Source organism: Phacochoerus africanus, chromosome 14 (assembly GCF_016906955.1).
Source record: "Phacochoerus africanus isolate WHEZ1 chromosome 14, ROS_Pafr_v1, whole genome shotgun sequence".
Classification (NCBI taxonomy): domain Eukaryota; kingdom Metazoa; phylum Chordata; class Mammalia; order Artiodactyla; family Suidae; genus Phacochoerus; species Phacochoerus africanus.
Genome location: NC_062557.1, coordinates 58,012,172 through 58,024,185, shown reverse-complemented (window position 1 = coordinate 58,024,185; position 12,014 = coordinate 58,012,172). Strand labels below are relative to the sequence as shown.

Here is a 12,014-nt window from a genome sequence, read left to right as displayed (position 1 = left end):
TCTATGTGTCCGTGTGCCTGTGTGGTGTGTGTGTGTCTGTGTGTGGTATGTGTGTGGTGTGTGTGTGCGCGTGCGTGCCTGTGTGGGGTGGTGTGTGCGTGCGTGTGGAGGGGGTTGTGTCTATGTGTCTGTGTGTCCGTGTGCCTGTGTGTGTGTGTGTGTGTGTGTGCGCGTGCGCGCGCCTGTGTGGGGTGTGTCTGTGTGTCCGTGTGCCTGTGTGTGGTGTGTGTGTGTGGCATGTGTGTGTGTGGGGGGGTTGTGTCTATGTGTCTGTGTGTCTGCCTCTGTGTGTGTGTGTTTGTGTGTGCACGCGCCTGTGTGGGGTGTGTCTGTGTCCGTGTGCCTGTGTGTGGTGTGTGTGTGTGTGTGGTGTGGTGTGTGCGCACGCCTGTGTGGGGTGTGTCTGTGTGTCCGTGTGCCTGTGTGTGGTGTGTGTGTGAGTGTGTGTGTGTGTGGTGTGTGTGCGTGCGTGTGTGTGGGGGTTGTGTCTGTGTGTGCGCCCGCGGGGCGGCTGGGAGGAGAGCGGGGCAGGTGTGGGTCCCGTCGAGTCTGGGGGAGGGGGCGGTGCAGGCGCCCCGTCCGTGGCCCCCGCTGACGGCAGCCGACCCCGTGCTCCGCAGGTCTGTGCGTGATGAGCGCAGCGTCCATCTACACAGTCAGGCACCTGGACTGGCATTACGGCTCGGAGAACTCCTACGGCTTCGCCTACATCCTGGCCTGGGTGGCCTTCCCGCTGGCGCTCCTCAGCGGCGTCGTCTACGTGATCTTGCGGAAGCGGGAGTGAGGCGCCGGGAGGGGACGTCCGGGGCTCTGAGCGCGCGCGGGGAGGGAGGAAGCAAACCGGGAGCCGGGAGCAACCAAAAGAGCCGCCCAAACACCCAACGCCAACCAAACCAAACAGAAAGCAGCGGGGGGGTCGTGAGTGTTGACTGAAGATGTATATAATATTGACGGTTTATAAAACCTATTTATAACACTTTTTACATATATGTACATAGTATTGTTTGCTTTACGTGTTGACCATCAGCCTTAGGTTGAACCTTAAAGAAATAGCTAAGGAACTTGACATCCTAACTCTATAATCGAGCTCAGATTTTTGTTGTGTCGTGTTTTTCGTTCTTTGGTTGGTTTTGCCCAGAAATACAAGAAGTCCATCTCACCCCTTCCCGTTCGTCTAGGAGATACCTCCCTCCCACGCCACCTCATTTAGGACCCCCCAGTGTGGGGAGAAACCCCGCATGGCCCAAAGCCCTTTCCCTGTGGGTGACCCGCGTGTGACACACGGACACGCACTGCCCACGCCTCCGGGCACAGCCTTACCTGCACTCGGACAAAACCCCCGAACTGGAGCCCTCGGAGAATCACGGCTCGTGGCTTTGGAACGCTCGCCCTTGAGGGCGGGGTCCCGCAGTCACGCCTCTAGATGAGAATTCGGTGACAACAACCTACGAAGTGGTGCTATTATTGACCATTCCTTATGATCACTAATCATCTAAACTTCTCACTGGAAATTCAATTAACAATTTGACGACAGAAAGTCAAACGGAGACCTGAATAATTCTGTGTAATATAAATGGTTTATAACTGCTTTCGTGCCTAGCTAGGCTGCTATGATTACCATAGAAAATAAATAATAAGCCCCAGCCTCTATCATCCCAACATGATCCGCATGGTTGGAGCATTAGGACAAGCCTCTAGACCCCCTGGGACGGTGGGTTCCAGGCGCAGCAGGGTCTAGGCTGTCCTGCGTCTCCAAGGACTGTCTGGCAATGACTCGTACTGGCCACCAACTGTACATGTATATATGGTGCCCTTCTGATGCTAAGACTCCAGACCCTTCTCTTGCTTTTTTCCTTTTTGCTTCGCTTTTTTTCTGATTTTATACCAACTGTGTGGACTAAGGTGCATTAAAATAAACATCAGAGTAACTCATTGGTCTCTCGTCGGCTTTTGTGGGGCTGATTTTGTCAGTGTGGTGGTCGTGGTAACATCTGCGCCTTGGCAAACATCGATGGGGGATCCGCATCAGGCACGTTCCAGGTGAGGTCAATCCATTTCGAACACAACTGGGAATGAGAGCACCAGCAGGATACAAAAAATCAGAAGAGGAGTTCCCATCGTGGCTCAGTGGTTAACAAATCCGACTAGGAACCATGAGGTTGTGGGTTCGATCCCTGGCCTTGCTCAGTGGGTTGAGGATCCGGCGTTGCCGTGAGCTGTGGTGTAGGTTGCAGACGCGGCGCGGATCCCGCGTTGCTGTGGCTCTGGTGTAGACCAGTGGCTACAGCTCTGATTCCACCCCTAGCCTGGGACCTCCATATGCTGTGGGAGAGGACCAACAAAAGCCAAAAAAAAAAAAAAGTCAGAAGGAACGTATTGAGGCCAAACTTAATGGTACCAAGGAAGGAATCAAAGGGGAAAATGAAGAAAAAACAATCGTTCCATCCGTACACACCTATCTTCATCCATACATATGTGCAAGGCTCTATCCAATCGGAAGCAGGCTGGCACACCCTGATGGATTTGGAGAGAAGGGTTTACAGAGCGAGGCATGATGTAGGAGGGTCCCTGCGTTCTGAAAGCTTTTGAGAGAGAGAGAGAGCGAGAGAGAGCGAGCCCACGCGGAAGGGCCCTTCTTGGTCTTTCATGAAAGCGGGGGAAGGAGGCCCCACCCTCACAGGGGCCCCAGACAATGCAGCCCCAGGGACTGCTGAGCCAGAGAGAGGAGGAAAGCCTGAGAGGGGCTGTTCCAGCCGATGTCCACACGAGGGCGCCAGAGCCCCTTCCGGCCCCAGCTGCAGCTCCGAGGCTCGGCTCGAACAGGTGAGAGCTGCAACCCTACAAATGCGCAGGCTCCGCGCTGGGGCTGATGGAGTGTTGAGCGGAACGGACCCACAGCAAGCACCCAGAGGATGTGCGGGTGTCTCCTGGGCACCAGGGACTCTCTCCTCCAAGACACCTCCTGTCATGCGGAGGGCGGAGCTGTGCCTTCGGGATTTGGAGGTGGGTTCGCCGCCTGGTTGGGGGGCAGTGGGTTTCGAAGGCTTGAAGCATGTCCTGGGTTTCGGCGTGCCGTGGGTTCCTCTAGAGGCAGGCGCCCGGACACACACAGCCTCGGGATTGGACCGTGAGCTGGCCCTGGTCAAGCCCCTCCCCGTCAGGGGTTCAGGTAGGTGAGCCGGAGGGTGGTGCTGAGGAATCCATGGGGGGCCTCTGTGGCAAGAGCGTGGGCAGCTGGGCTAAGCCCCATGCTTTGTTCCCCGCTCAGGAGGCTGAGGGAAATGCCCTTCTCACCTTTGGAGAGGAGCCTCCCTTGTCAGGAGGGCGGCACGATATGGAGGCAGGACCGAACCCAGGTCTGCTGAGTTAAGGACAGTTGATTGGTCTCCTCCAGCAAGCTCCCAGGGAGTTCCCACGTGGCTGCCAGGCTTAAGAGTCTCTCCTGGTCACTGCTGGAGCTGGGGCAAGAGCTGCACTGGTCGATCCACCTCTGGCCAGACCACATCTCCGTGTGGCAGGGGGCACCCAAATCAGTGGATCCGTAATAAGAGCGATTGAAACAAATGATCTGAATGGATAAAGAAAGGAGTCAAGGTCAATCTCTCTCTCTTTCTCTTTCTCTCTCTCTCTCTCTCTCTATATATATACAGACACACACACACACACACACACACACACACATATAGTACTGAAGAATAGCTAGGGAAATGGATAGATCTGTCAATCCTAAGTCTCTCCTGACCCAATATCTCGGGTGTCAGTGGGTTTGACGTGCCTGCCTGGGGAGGCCCATCTAGGAGTGGATGCTTTTGCCAAGCAGAGTGGACCTGCATGCCACACAGGTGTGCAGGAAAACAACTCGGTAAGTGAATCAATTTAAAAAGAATCATGTCTTTACACACATACATACACCCAACCCAGGGAATTAGGTCTGGTCCAAGGTCGATAGGCTTGGAAATCGAGATCTGAACCACGGAGACCTTACGTCTGTCTCTTTAAAATGGGGCAGCACTCGCAAGAAACAGCCTCCTGAAATCATGGATGGGAAGATAAGTACTGCATGTGTTGTAAAGGTAAGGGGAAAGAAGTGAGGGGGAAAGAGAGAAAAAAAGAAACACGCAAGAGTTCACAGTGGGAAACAAGGAATGAAACAGGAAAATTGGGCAAATATCACTGGATATTTACTGACAAACCTATGTTCACAAATACCGGAATACACGGATATATATACATATATATTTATACACTTTCTTTTTCTTAAAAAAAGGAAGTATGCTGTCTTCGGAGAATGGGTCTGGAGCTGAGGGTTTGAACGATGTGGCTCAGGGTAGGTGGGCCTCAGGGCTCTGGGCCCCTTCGAGAGGGCGAGGGCGAGGGCGAGGGCGAGGGTAAAACCCCCCTGGGAAGGGCCCTGCTTGCCAGGTCCCCACAGAGGAGGCATCCTCCCGAAGCAACATATTGCCCAGGGCCAATGCAGCCCAGGTGCTGCTGGGCCAGCCCGAGCGGGAACCCCGGGGCGGTGCTGTGCGCGCAGGTGTCCACAAGACGGCGCCAGAGGCCCTTCTGGCCCCAGGTGCAGCTCGGAGGCGGCAGGCGCCTGCCCAGGAGTGGGGTGGATGCTGCGTGGGGCCGAAGCCGGAGCCAGCAGCCAGAGGTGTGTGGTGGTCTTCCGGGCACCGGGGACTCTCTGCGCCAAGGTGCCTGAAGTCAGGCCGAGGACGGCGAGGTGTCTCTTCCACACGCGTTGCGGGAGAGGCAGCCTGGTTGGGTGGCAGGGTGCTCAGCCTTCTTGAGGGAGTCGCTGGGTTTCTCCACGCCTTGGGATCCTCCAGAGGCTGGAGCCGAGGTCCCCGGAGCCTTCTGGGTGGAATTCTGCGGCGATCCCACCCGGGTCCCGCCACATCCCACTGTGGCAGGTGACGCTGCAATATACTGCCACGGCCACAAGGTATTGAAAAGAATGAGCTCCCTTGCGAAAGAGCTCTCTGTCGACATTCACACACTCCTACCGGGGAGCTCAGGCAATTGACAGAGGAGGCCATGAGCAAGTCTCTCCTGACACAATACCTCGGGCGGCAGAGGGTCTTCAGGACCTGCCTGGGGGAGGTCCGGCCGTGGTGTGGCTCCAGTGCCTGGGCAGACAGCATCTGCGTGCCAAACATTGGTGCAGCCCCATAAGCGGGGAAGCAAAAACAGAAGTACACAGAGAAAACGAAAATCCTGAGCCTGCTAAGATAGGCACAAGTGTGTCCACCATAGGTAATTATGTCTGGTCCGAGGTCTCGTTGCTAAGAACTCTGGACACCATCGGCGGTGCCCGTTTGCCTAGTTTTGTCTCCAGAGGCAGGAGTGTGGCCCAAGGCACCGTCTCGGGGCAACGCTGAGCCAGCCTCTTTGGGGGCTTCCTGTACTAGTGTTCGTTTTAGGTCCATTCAAGCGGATGGATGGGCGATCGAGGGGTACCTGGAGGTGCATAGGGTTTGGCTCCCGTTCTCCTCCCTCTTGTTCCCAATCCCAGGGGCTAGATGGAGGACCCTGGGCTCTCGGGCAGGCTGTGCTTGTTTCCCCACGCCACGTGCAGCTCTCTGGATCGGTGACACCCCAAATCCCCATCCTTCCCATCCCCTCCCCTCCCATCTGGCCACCCCAAGTCTGGTGTCCAGTCCATGAGTGGCCTGTCTGCCCCAAGAGTCCCTAGTGCCATTCGTGAGACTCCCCCTCCCAGGGGTCTTCTGTGGCATTGGTCTTTCTCTTGCGGACTTATTTCTCTTCGTAGGAGAGTCTCTCAAGCCCTCCCTGTGGCCGAGCAGGGCCCCTTGGGTCCTGTTTGCATTATGATTCCTCCAGAGCCTTGTTGCGCGGGGCATACGTACACCACCTCCCTCCTCCTAGACTTGGGCGCTGGGCGTGTTTGCATGTCTTGGTTTTCTGAAAGTTGCTGCAGGAACCTAGCGGGGCATTGAGCACGTGGAGGGCAGACTTTGGGGATAGGTGCTCAGGGGTGGGATGGCTGGGGTCTAGGGTGGTTCTGCATGTATTCTTCAGCTGGACCTCGAGCCTGTGGCCCATAGTGGTTTCCCCAGTTTCCAGAGCCCCCCTCCTGGAAGGAGAGCCCCCTGTGCTCCACAGCCCCTCCAGGGTAGTTTCTTGCTAGCCCTCCTAACGAGGGGCCTTCAGGGAGGGATTAGGAGGCAGCTCAGCCTTCTTTGGATTTGCAAGTCCCTCCTAAGGAGCGCCGGTGGTCCTTGGTTTCTGAGGCTCGTTGCCCTGTGTGCATCTGGATTAGGGCATTGTGGATTCCGGGCTTTGACCCCTCGTGGAATGGGGTTGTTGGTTTTGTCTGGCTGTTGGCTGGTGTCAGCTGTTGAGCTGGTCCTTTGGCAAGCGCGGCCTTCCCTGGGCTTTGGGACCCGGATGGAGTTCTGCTGGGTTGTGCACGGAAGGTGGGAGAATGGTGCTATGTCGGGGAGCAGCCCCGCTCCTCCCCGTGTTGTTCTCTCAAGAGGTCTCCTGACTCTCGGTGCCTAGAGGTCCATGTGGGAGCCGCCTGGCTTCCCGAGAGACACCTGGTACGAATGCCTGATCGAAAGAGAGGTCGAGTGCTTTCAGGCCGGTCGCTCGATAGAAAGAAAGGGCGCACAGACATTCCCCGTGGCTCCCAGGGTGAAAGGCCTGTCTTGGGCCCTTTGGGGGCTGGGATCATCGCTGTGGCTTGCAAACCGAGGACGGGAAAATCACTCACGCCTGTGTGAGGCGGGGTCCAAGTGGAAGGAACGCTGAGGGGTAGGGAGCAAAAACGGACAGAAAAGCAGCAAGGCTTTCCTGTCCGAATGAAGGAATGACAGTTGGAAGAGCCAGCACACATCAATAGCTGCATCCTGAGAAACCTAGGTTCGCAAATACCGGAGTACAGGGACAGGTATAAATTATATGTATTCAAAAAAAAAAAAAAAAAAAAGGGAGGGGGGCATTATGCTGTCGTGGGAGAATGGGTCTGGAGCTGAGGGTTTGAACGGTGTGGCTCAGGGTAGGTGGGCCTCAGGGCTCTGGGCCCCTTCGAGAGGGCGAGGGCGAGGGCGAGGGTCAGACCCCCCTGGGAAGGGCCCTGCTTGCCAGGTCCCCACAGAGGAGGCATCCTCCCGAAGCAACATATTGCCCAGGGCCAATGCAGCCCAGGTGCTGCTGGGCCAGCCCGAGCGGGAACCCCGGGGCGGTGCTGTGCGCGCAGATGTCCACAAGACGGCGCCAGAGGCCCTTCTGGCCCCAGGTGCAGCTCGGAGGCGGCAGGCGCCTGCCCAGGAGTGGGGTGGATGCTGCGTGGGGCCGAAGCCGGAGCCAGCAGCCAGAGGTGTGTGGTGGTCTTCCGGGCACCGGGGACTCTCTGCGCCAAGGTGCCTGAAGTCAGGCCGAGGACGGCGAGGTGTCTCTTCCACACGCGTTGCGGGAGAGGCAGCCTGGTTGGGTGGCAGGGTGCTCAGCCTTCTTGAGGGAGTCGCTGGGTTTCTCCACGCCTTGGGATCCTCCAGAGGCTGGAGCCGAGGTCCCCGGAGCCTTCTGGGTGGAATTCTGCGGCGATCCCACCCGGGTCCCGCCACATCCCACTGTGGCAGGTGACGCTGCAATATACTGCCACGGCCACAAGGTATTGAAAAGAATGAGCTCCCTTGCGAAAGAGCTCTCTGTCGACATTCACACACTCCTACCGGGGAGCTCAGGCAATTGACAGAGGAGGCCATGAGCAAGTCTCTCCTGACACAATACCTCGGGCGGCAGAGGGTCTTCAGGACCTGCCTGGGGGAGGTCCGGCCGTGGTGTGGCTCCAGTGCCTGGGCAGACAGCATCTGCGTGCCAAACATTGGTGCAGCCCCATAAGCGGGGAAGCAAAAACAGAAGTACACAGAGAAAACGAAAATCCTGAGCCTGCTAGTATAGGCACAAGTGTGTCCACCATAGGTAACTATGTCTGGTCCGAGGTCTCGTTGCTAAGAACTCTGGACACCATCGGCGGTGCCCGTTTGCCTAGTTTTGTCTCCAGAGGCAGGAGTGTGGCCCAAGGCACCGTCTCGGGGCAACGCTGAGCCAGCCTCTTTGGGGGCTTCCTGTACTAGTGTTCGTTTTAGGTCCATTCAAGCGGATGGATGGGCGATCGAGGGGTACCTGGAGGTGCATAGGGTTTGGCTCCCGTTCTCCTCCCTCTTGTTCCCAATCCCAGGGACTAGATGGAGGACCCTGGGCTCTCGGGCAGGCTGTGCTTGTTTCCCCACGCCACGTGCAGCTCTCTGGATCGGTGACACCCCAAATCCCCATCCTTCCCATCCCCTCCCCTCCCATCTGGCCACCCCAAGTCTGGTGTCCAGTCCATGAGTGGCCTGTCTGCACCAAGAGTCCCTCGTGCCATTTGTGAGACTGCCCCTCCCAGGGGTCTTCTGTGGCACTGGTCTTTCTCTTGCGGACTTATTTCTCTTCGTAGGAGAGTCTCTCAAGCCCTCCCTGTGGCCGAGCAGGGCCCCTTGGGTCCTGTTTGCATTATGATTCCTCCAGAGCCTTGTTGCACGGGGCATACGTACACCACCTCCCTCCTCCTAGGCTTGGGCGCTGGGCGTGTTTGCATGTCTTGGTTTTCTGAAAGTTGCTGCAGGAACCTAGCGGGGCATTGAGCACGTGGAGGGCAGACTTTGGGGATAGGTGCTCAGGGGTGGGATGGCTGGGGTCTAGGGTGGTTCTGCATGTATTCTTCAGCTGGACCTCGAGCCTGTGGCCCATAGTGGTTTCCCCAGTTTCCAGAGCCCCCCTCCTGGAAGGAGAGCCCCCTGTGCTCCACAGCCCCTCCAGGGTAGTTTCTTGCTAGCCCTCCTAACGAGGGGCCTTCAGGGAGGGATTAGGAGGCAGCTCAGCCTTCTTTGGATTTGCAAGTCCCTCCTAAGGAGCGCCGGTGGTCCTTGGTTTCTGAGGCTCGTTGCCCTGTGTGCATCTGGATTAGGGCATTGTGGATTCCGGGCTTTGACCCCTCGTGGAATGGGGTTGTTGGTTTTGTCTGGCTGTTGGCTGGTGTCAGCTGTTGAGCTGGTCCTTTGGCAAGCGCGGCCTTCCCTGGGCTTTGGGACCCGGATGGAGTTCTGCTGGGTTGTGCACGGAAGGTGGGAGAATGGTGCTATGTCGGGGAGCAGCCCCGCTCCTCCCCGTGTTGTTCTCTCAAGAGGTCTCCTGACTCTCGGTGCCTAGAGGTCCATGTGGGAGCCGCCTGGCTTCCCGAGAGACACCTGGTACGAATGCCTGATCGAAAGAGAGGTCGAGTGCTTTCAGGCCGGTCGCTCGATAGAAAGAAAGGGCGCACAGACATTCCCCGTGGCTCCCAGGGTGAAAGGCCTGTCTTGGGCCCTTTGGGGGCTGGGATCATCGCTGTGGCTTGCAAACCGAGGACGGGAAAATCACTCACGCCTGTGTGAGGCGGGGTCCAAGTGGAAGGAACGCTGAGGGGTAGGGAGCAAAAACGGACAGAAAAGCAGCAAGGCTTTCCTGTCCGAATGAAGGAGTGACAGTTGGAAGAGCCAGCACACATCAATAGCTGCATCCTGAGAAACCTAGGTTCGCAAATACCGGAGTACAGGGACAGGTATAAATTATATGTATTCAAAAAAAAAAAAAAAAAAAGGGAGGGGGGCATTATGCTGTCGTGGGAGAATGGGTCTGGAGCTGAGGGTTTGAACGGTGTGGCTCAGGGTAGGTGGGCCTCAGGGCTCTGGGCCCCTTCGAGAGGGCGAGGGCGAGGGCGAGGGCAAGACCCCCCTGGGAAGGGCCCTGCTTGCTAGGTCCCCACAGAGGAGGCATCCTCCCGAAGCAACATATTGCCCAGGGCCAATGCAGCCCAGGTGCTGCTGGGCCAGCCCGAGCGGGAACCCCGGGGCGGTGCTGTGCGCGCAGATGTCCACAAGACGGCGCCAGAGGCCCTTCTGGCCCCAGGTGCAGCTCGGAGGCGGCAGGCGCCTGCCCAGGAGTGGGGTGGATGCTGCGTGGGGCCGAAGCCGGAGCCAGCAGCCAGAGGGTTGTGGTGGTCTTCCGGGCACCGGGGACTCTCTGCGCCAAGGTGCCTGAAGTCAGGCCGAGGACAGCGAGGGGTCTCTTCCACACTCGTTGCGGGAGAGGCAGCCTGGTTGGGTGGCAGGGTGCTCAGCCTTCTTGAGGGAGTCGCTGGGTGTCTCCACGCCTTGGGATCCTCCAGAGGCTGGAGCCGAGGTCCCCGGAGCCTTCTGGGTGGAATCGTGAGCCGGCCGCTGTCCAAGCCCTGCCTGTCCAGGTTGGAGGGATGTGGCGAGAGTGAGGCTGCTGCTGATGCAGGAATGTGGGACAGGGGTGGCATTCGGGCTGGAAGCGGTGCCATCCCTGGGCTTTTTTTCCCTTTTTTTTTTTCCCCTTTTTCCTTTTTTTTTTTTCTTTTTCCCTTCCTGTTCAGTCCACAGACCTGGTGATATTTGCTCCTTGCCCTGAGCGATGAGCCTGTCTTTTCTGTCCAGCGCCGGGGTGTGGAAGCTGGACCGCACCCGGGTCAGCTGAGTTAGGCAGGGCTGACTGGGATCTTGAGGACATCTCTGAGGGAGTTCCCTCGCGGCTGCCTGGCTCCAGAGTCTCTCACGTTCCCTGCTGAGGCTGTGGTCAGAACCGCGTGCGGCGATCCCACCCGGGTCCCGCAACATCCCACTGTGGCAGGTGACGCTGCAATATACTGCCACGGCCACAAGGTATTGAAAAGAATGAGCTCCCTTGCGAAAGAGCTCTCTGTCGACATTCACACACTCCTATCGGGGAGCTCAGGCAATTGACAGAGGAGGCCATGAGCAAGTCTCTCCTGACACAATACCTCGGGCGGCAGAGGGTCTTCAGGACCTGCCTGGGGGAGGTCCGGCCGTGGTGTGGCTCCAGTGCCTGGGCAGACAGCATCTGCGTGCCAAACATTGGTGCAGCCCCATAAGCGGGGAAGCAGAAACAGAAGTACACAGAGAAAACGAAAATCCTGAGCCTGCTAGTATAGGCACAAATGTGTCCACCATAGGTAACTATGTCTGGTCCGAGGTCTCGTTGCTAAGAACTCTGGACACCATCGGCGGTGCCCGTTTGCCTAGTTTTCTCTCCAGAGGCAGGAGTGTGGCCCAAGGCACCGTCTCGGGGCAACGCTGAGCCAGCCTCTTTGGGGGCTTCCTGTACTAGTGTTCGTTTTAGGTCCATTCAAGCGGATGGATGGGCGATCGAGGGGTACCTGGAGGTGCATAGGGTTTGGCTCCCGTTCTCCTCCCTCTTGTTCCCAATCCCAGGGACTAGATGGAGGACCCTGGGCTCTCGGGCAGGCTGTGCTTGTTTCCCCACGCCACGTGCAGCTCTTTGGATCGGTGACACCCCAAATCCCCATCCTTCCCATCCCCTCCCCTCCCATCTGGCCACCCCAAGTCTGGTGTCCAGTCCATGAGTGGCCTGTCTGCACCAAGAGTCCCTCGTGCCATTTGTGAGACTGCCCCTCCCAGGGGTCTTCTGTGGCACTGGTCTTTCTCTTGCGGACTTATTTCTCTTCGTAGGAGAGTCTCTCAAGCCCTCCCTGTGGCCGAGCAGGGCCCCTTGGGTCCTGTTTGCATTATGATTCCTCCAGAGCCTTGTTGCACGGGGCATACGTACACCACCTCCCTCCTCCTAGGCTTGGGCGCTGGGCGCTGGGCGTGTTTGCATGTCTTGGTTTTCTGAAAGTTGCTGCAGGAACCTAGCGGGGCATTGAGCACGTGGAGGGCAGACTTTGGGGATAGGTGCTCAGGGGTGGGATGGCTGGGGTCTAGGGTGGTTCTGCATGTATTCTTCAGCTGGACCTCGAGCCTGTGGCCCATAGTGGTTTCCCCAGTTTCCAGAGCCCCCCTCCTGGAAGGAGAGCCCCCTGTGCTCCACAGCCCCTCCAGGGTAGTGTCTTGCTCTGGCTTCTCGGGCAGCTGTGCTTGTTTCCCCACGCCACGTGCAGCTCTCTGATCGGTGACACCCCC

The 12,014-nt window shown here is 57.8% G+C and overlaps 1 protein-coding gene across 2 annotated transcripts in view; it reads left to right on the top strand.

Annotated features, from left to right (window-relative positions):
- The window catches only part of PMP22 (peripheral myelin protein 22), a 28,233-nt gene extending 26,301 nt beyond the window's left edge, over positions 1-1,932 (top strand). For both annotated transcript variants that reach the window (XM_047757670.1, XM_047757669.1), the window contains exon 5: positions 621-1,932. In XM_047757670.1, the coding sequence (XP_047613626.1) occupies positions 621-784 (164 nt within the window). In that variant the 3' untranslated portion in view covers positions 785-1,932. The remainder of the gene's footprint in view (positions 1-620) is intronic.
- The last annotated feature ends 10,082 nt before the right edge of the window (positions 1,933-12,014 follow it).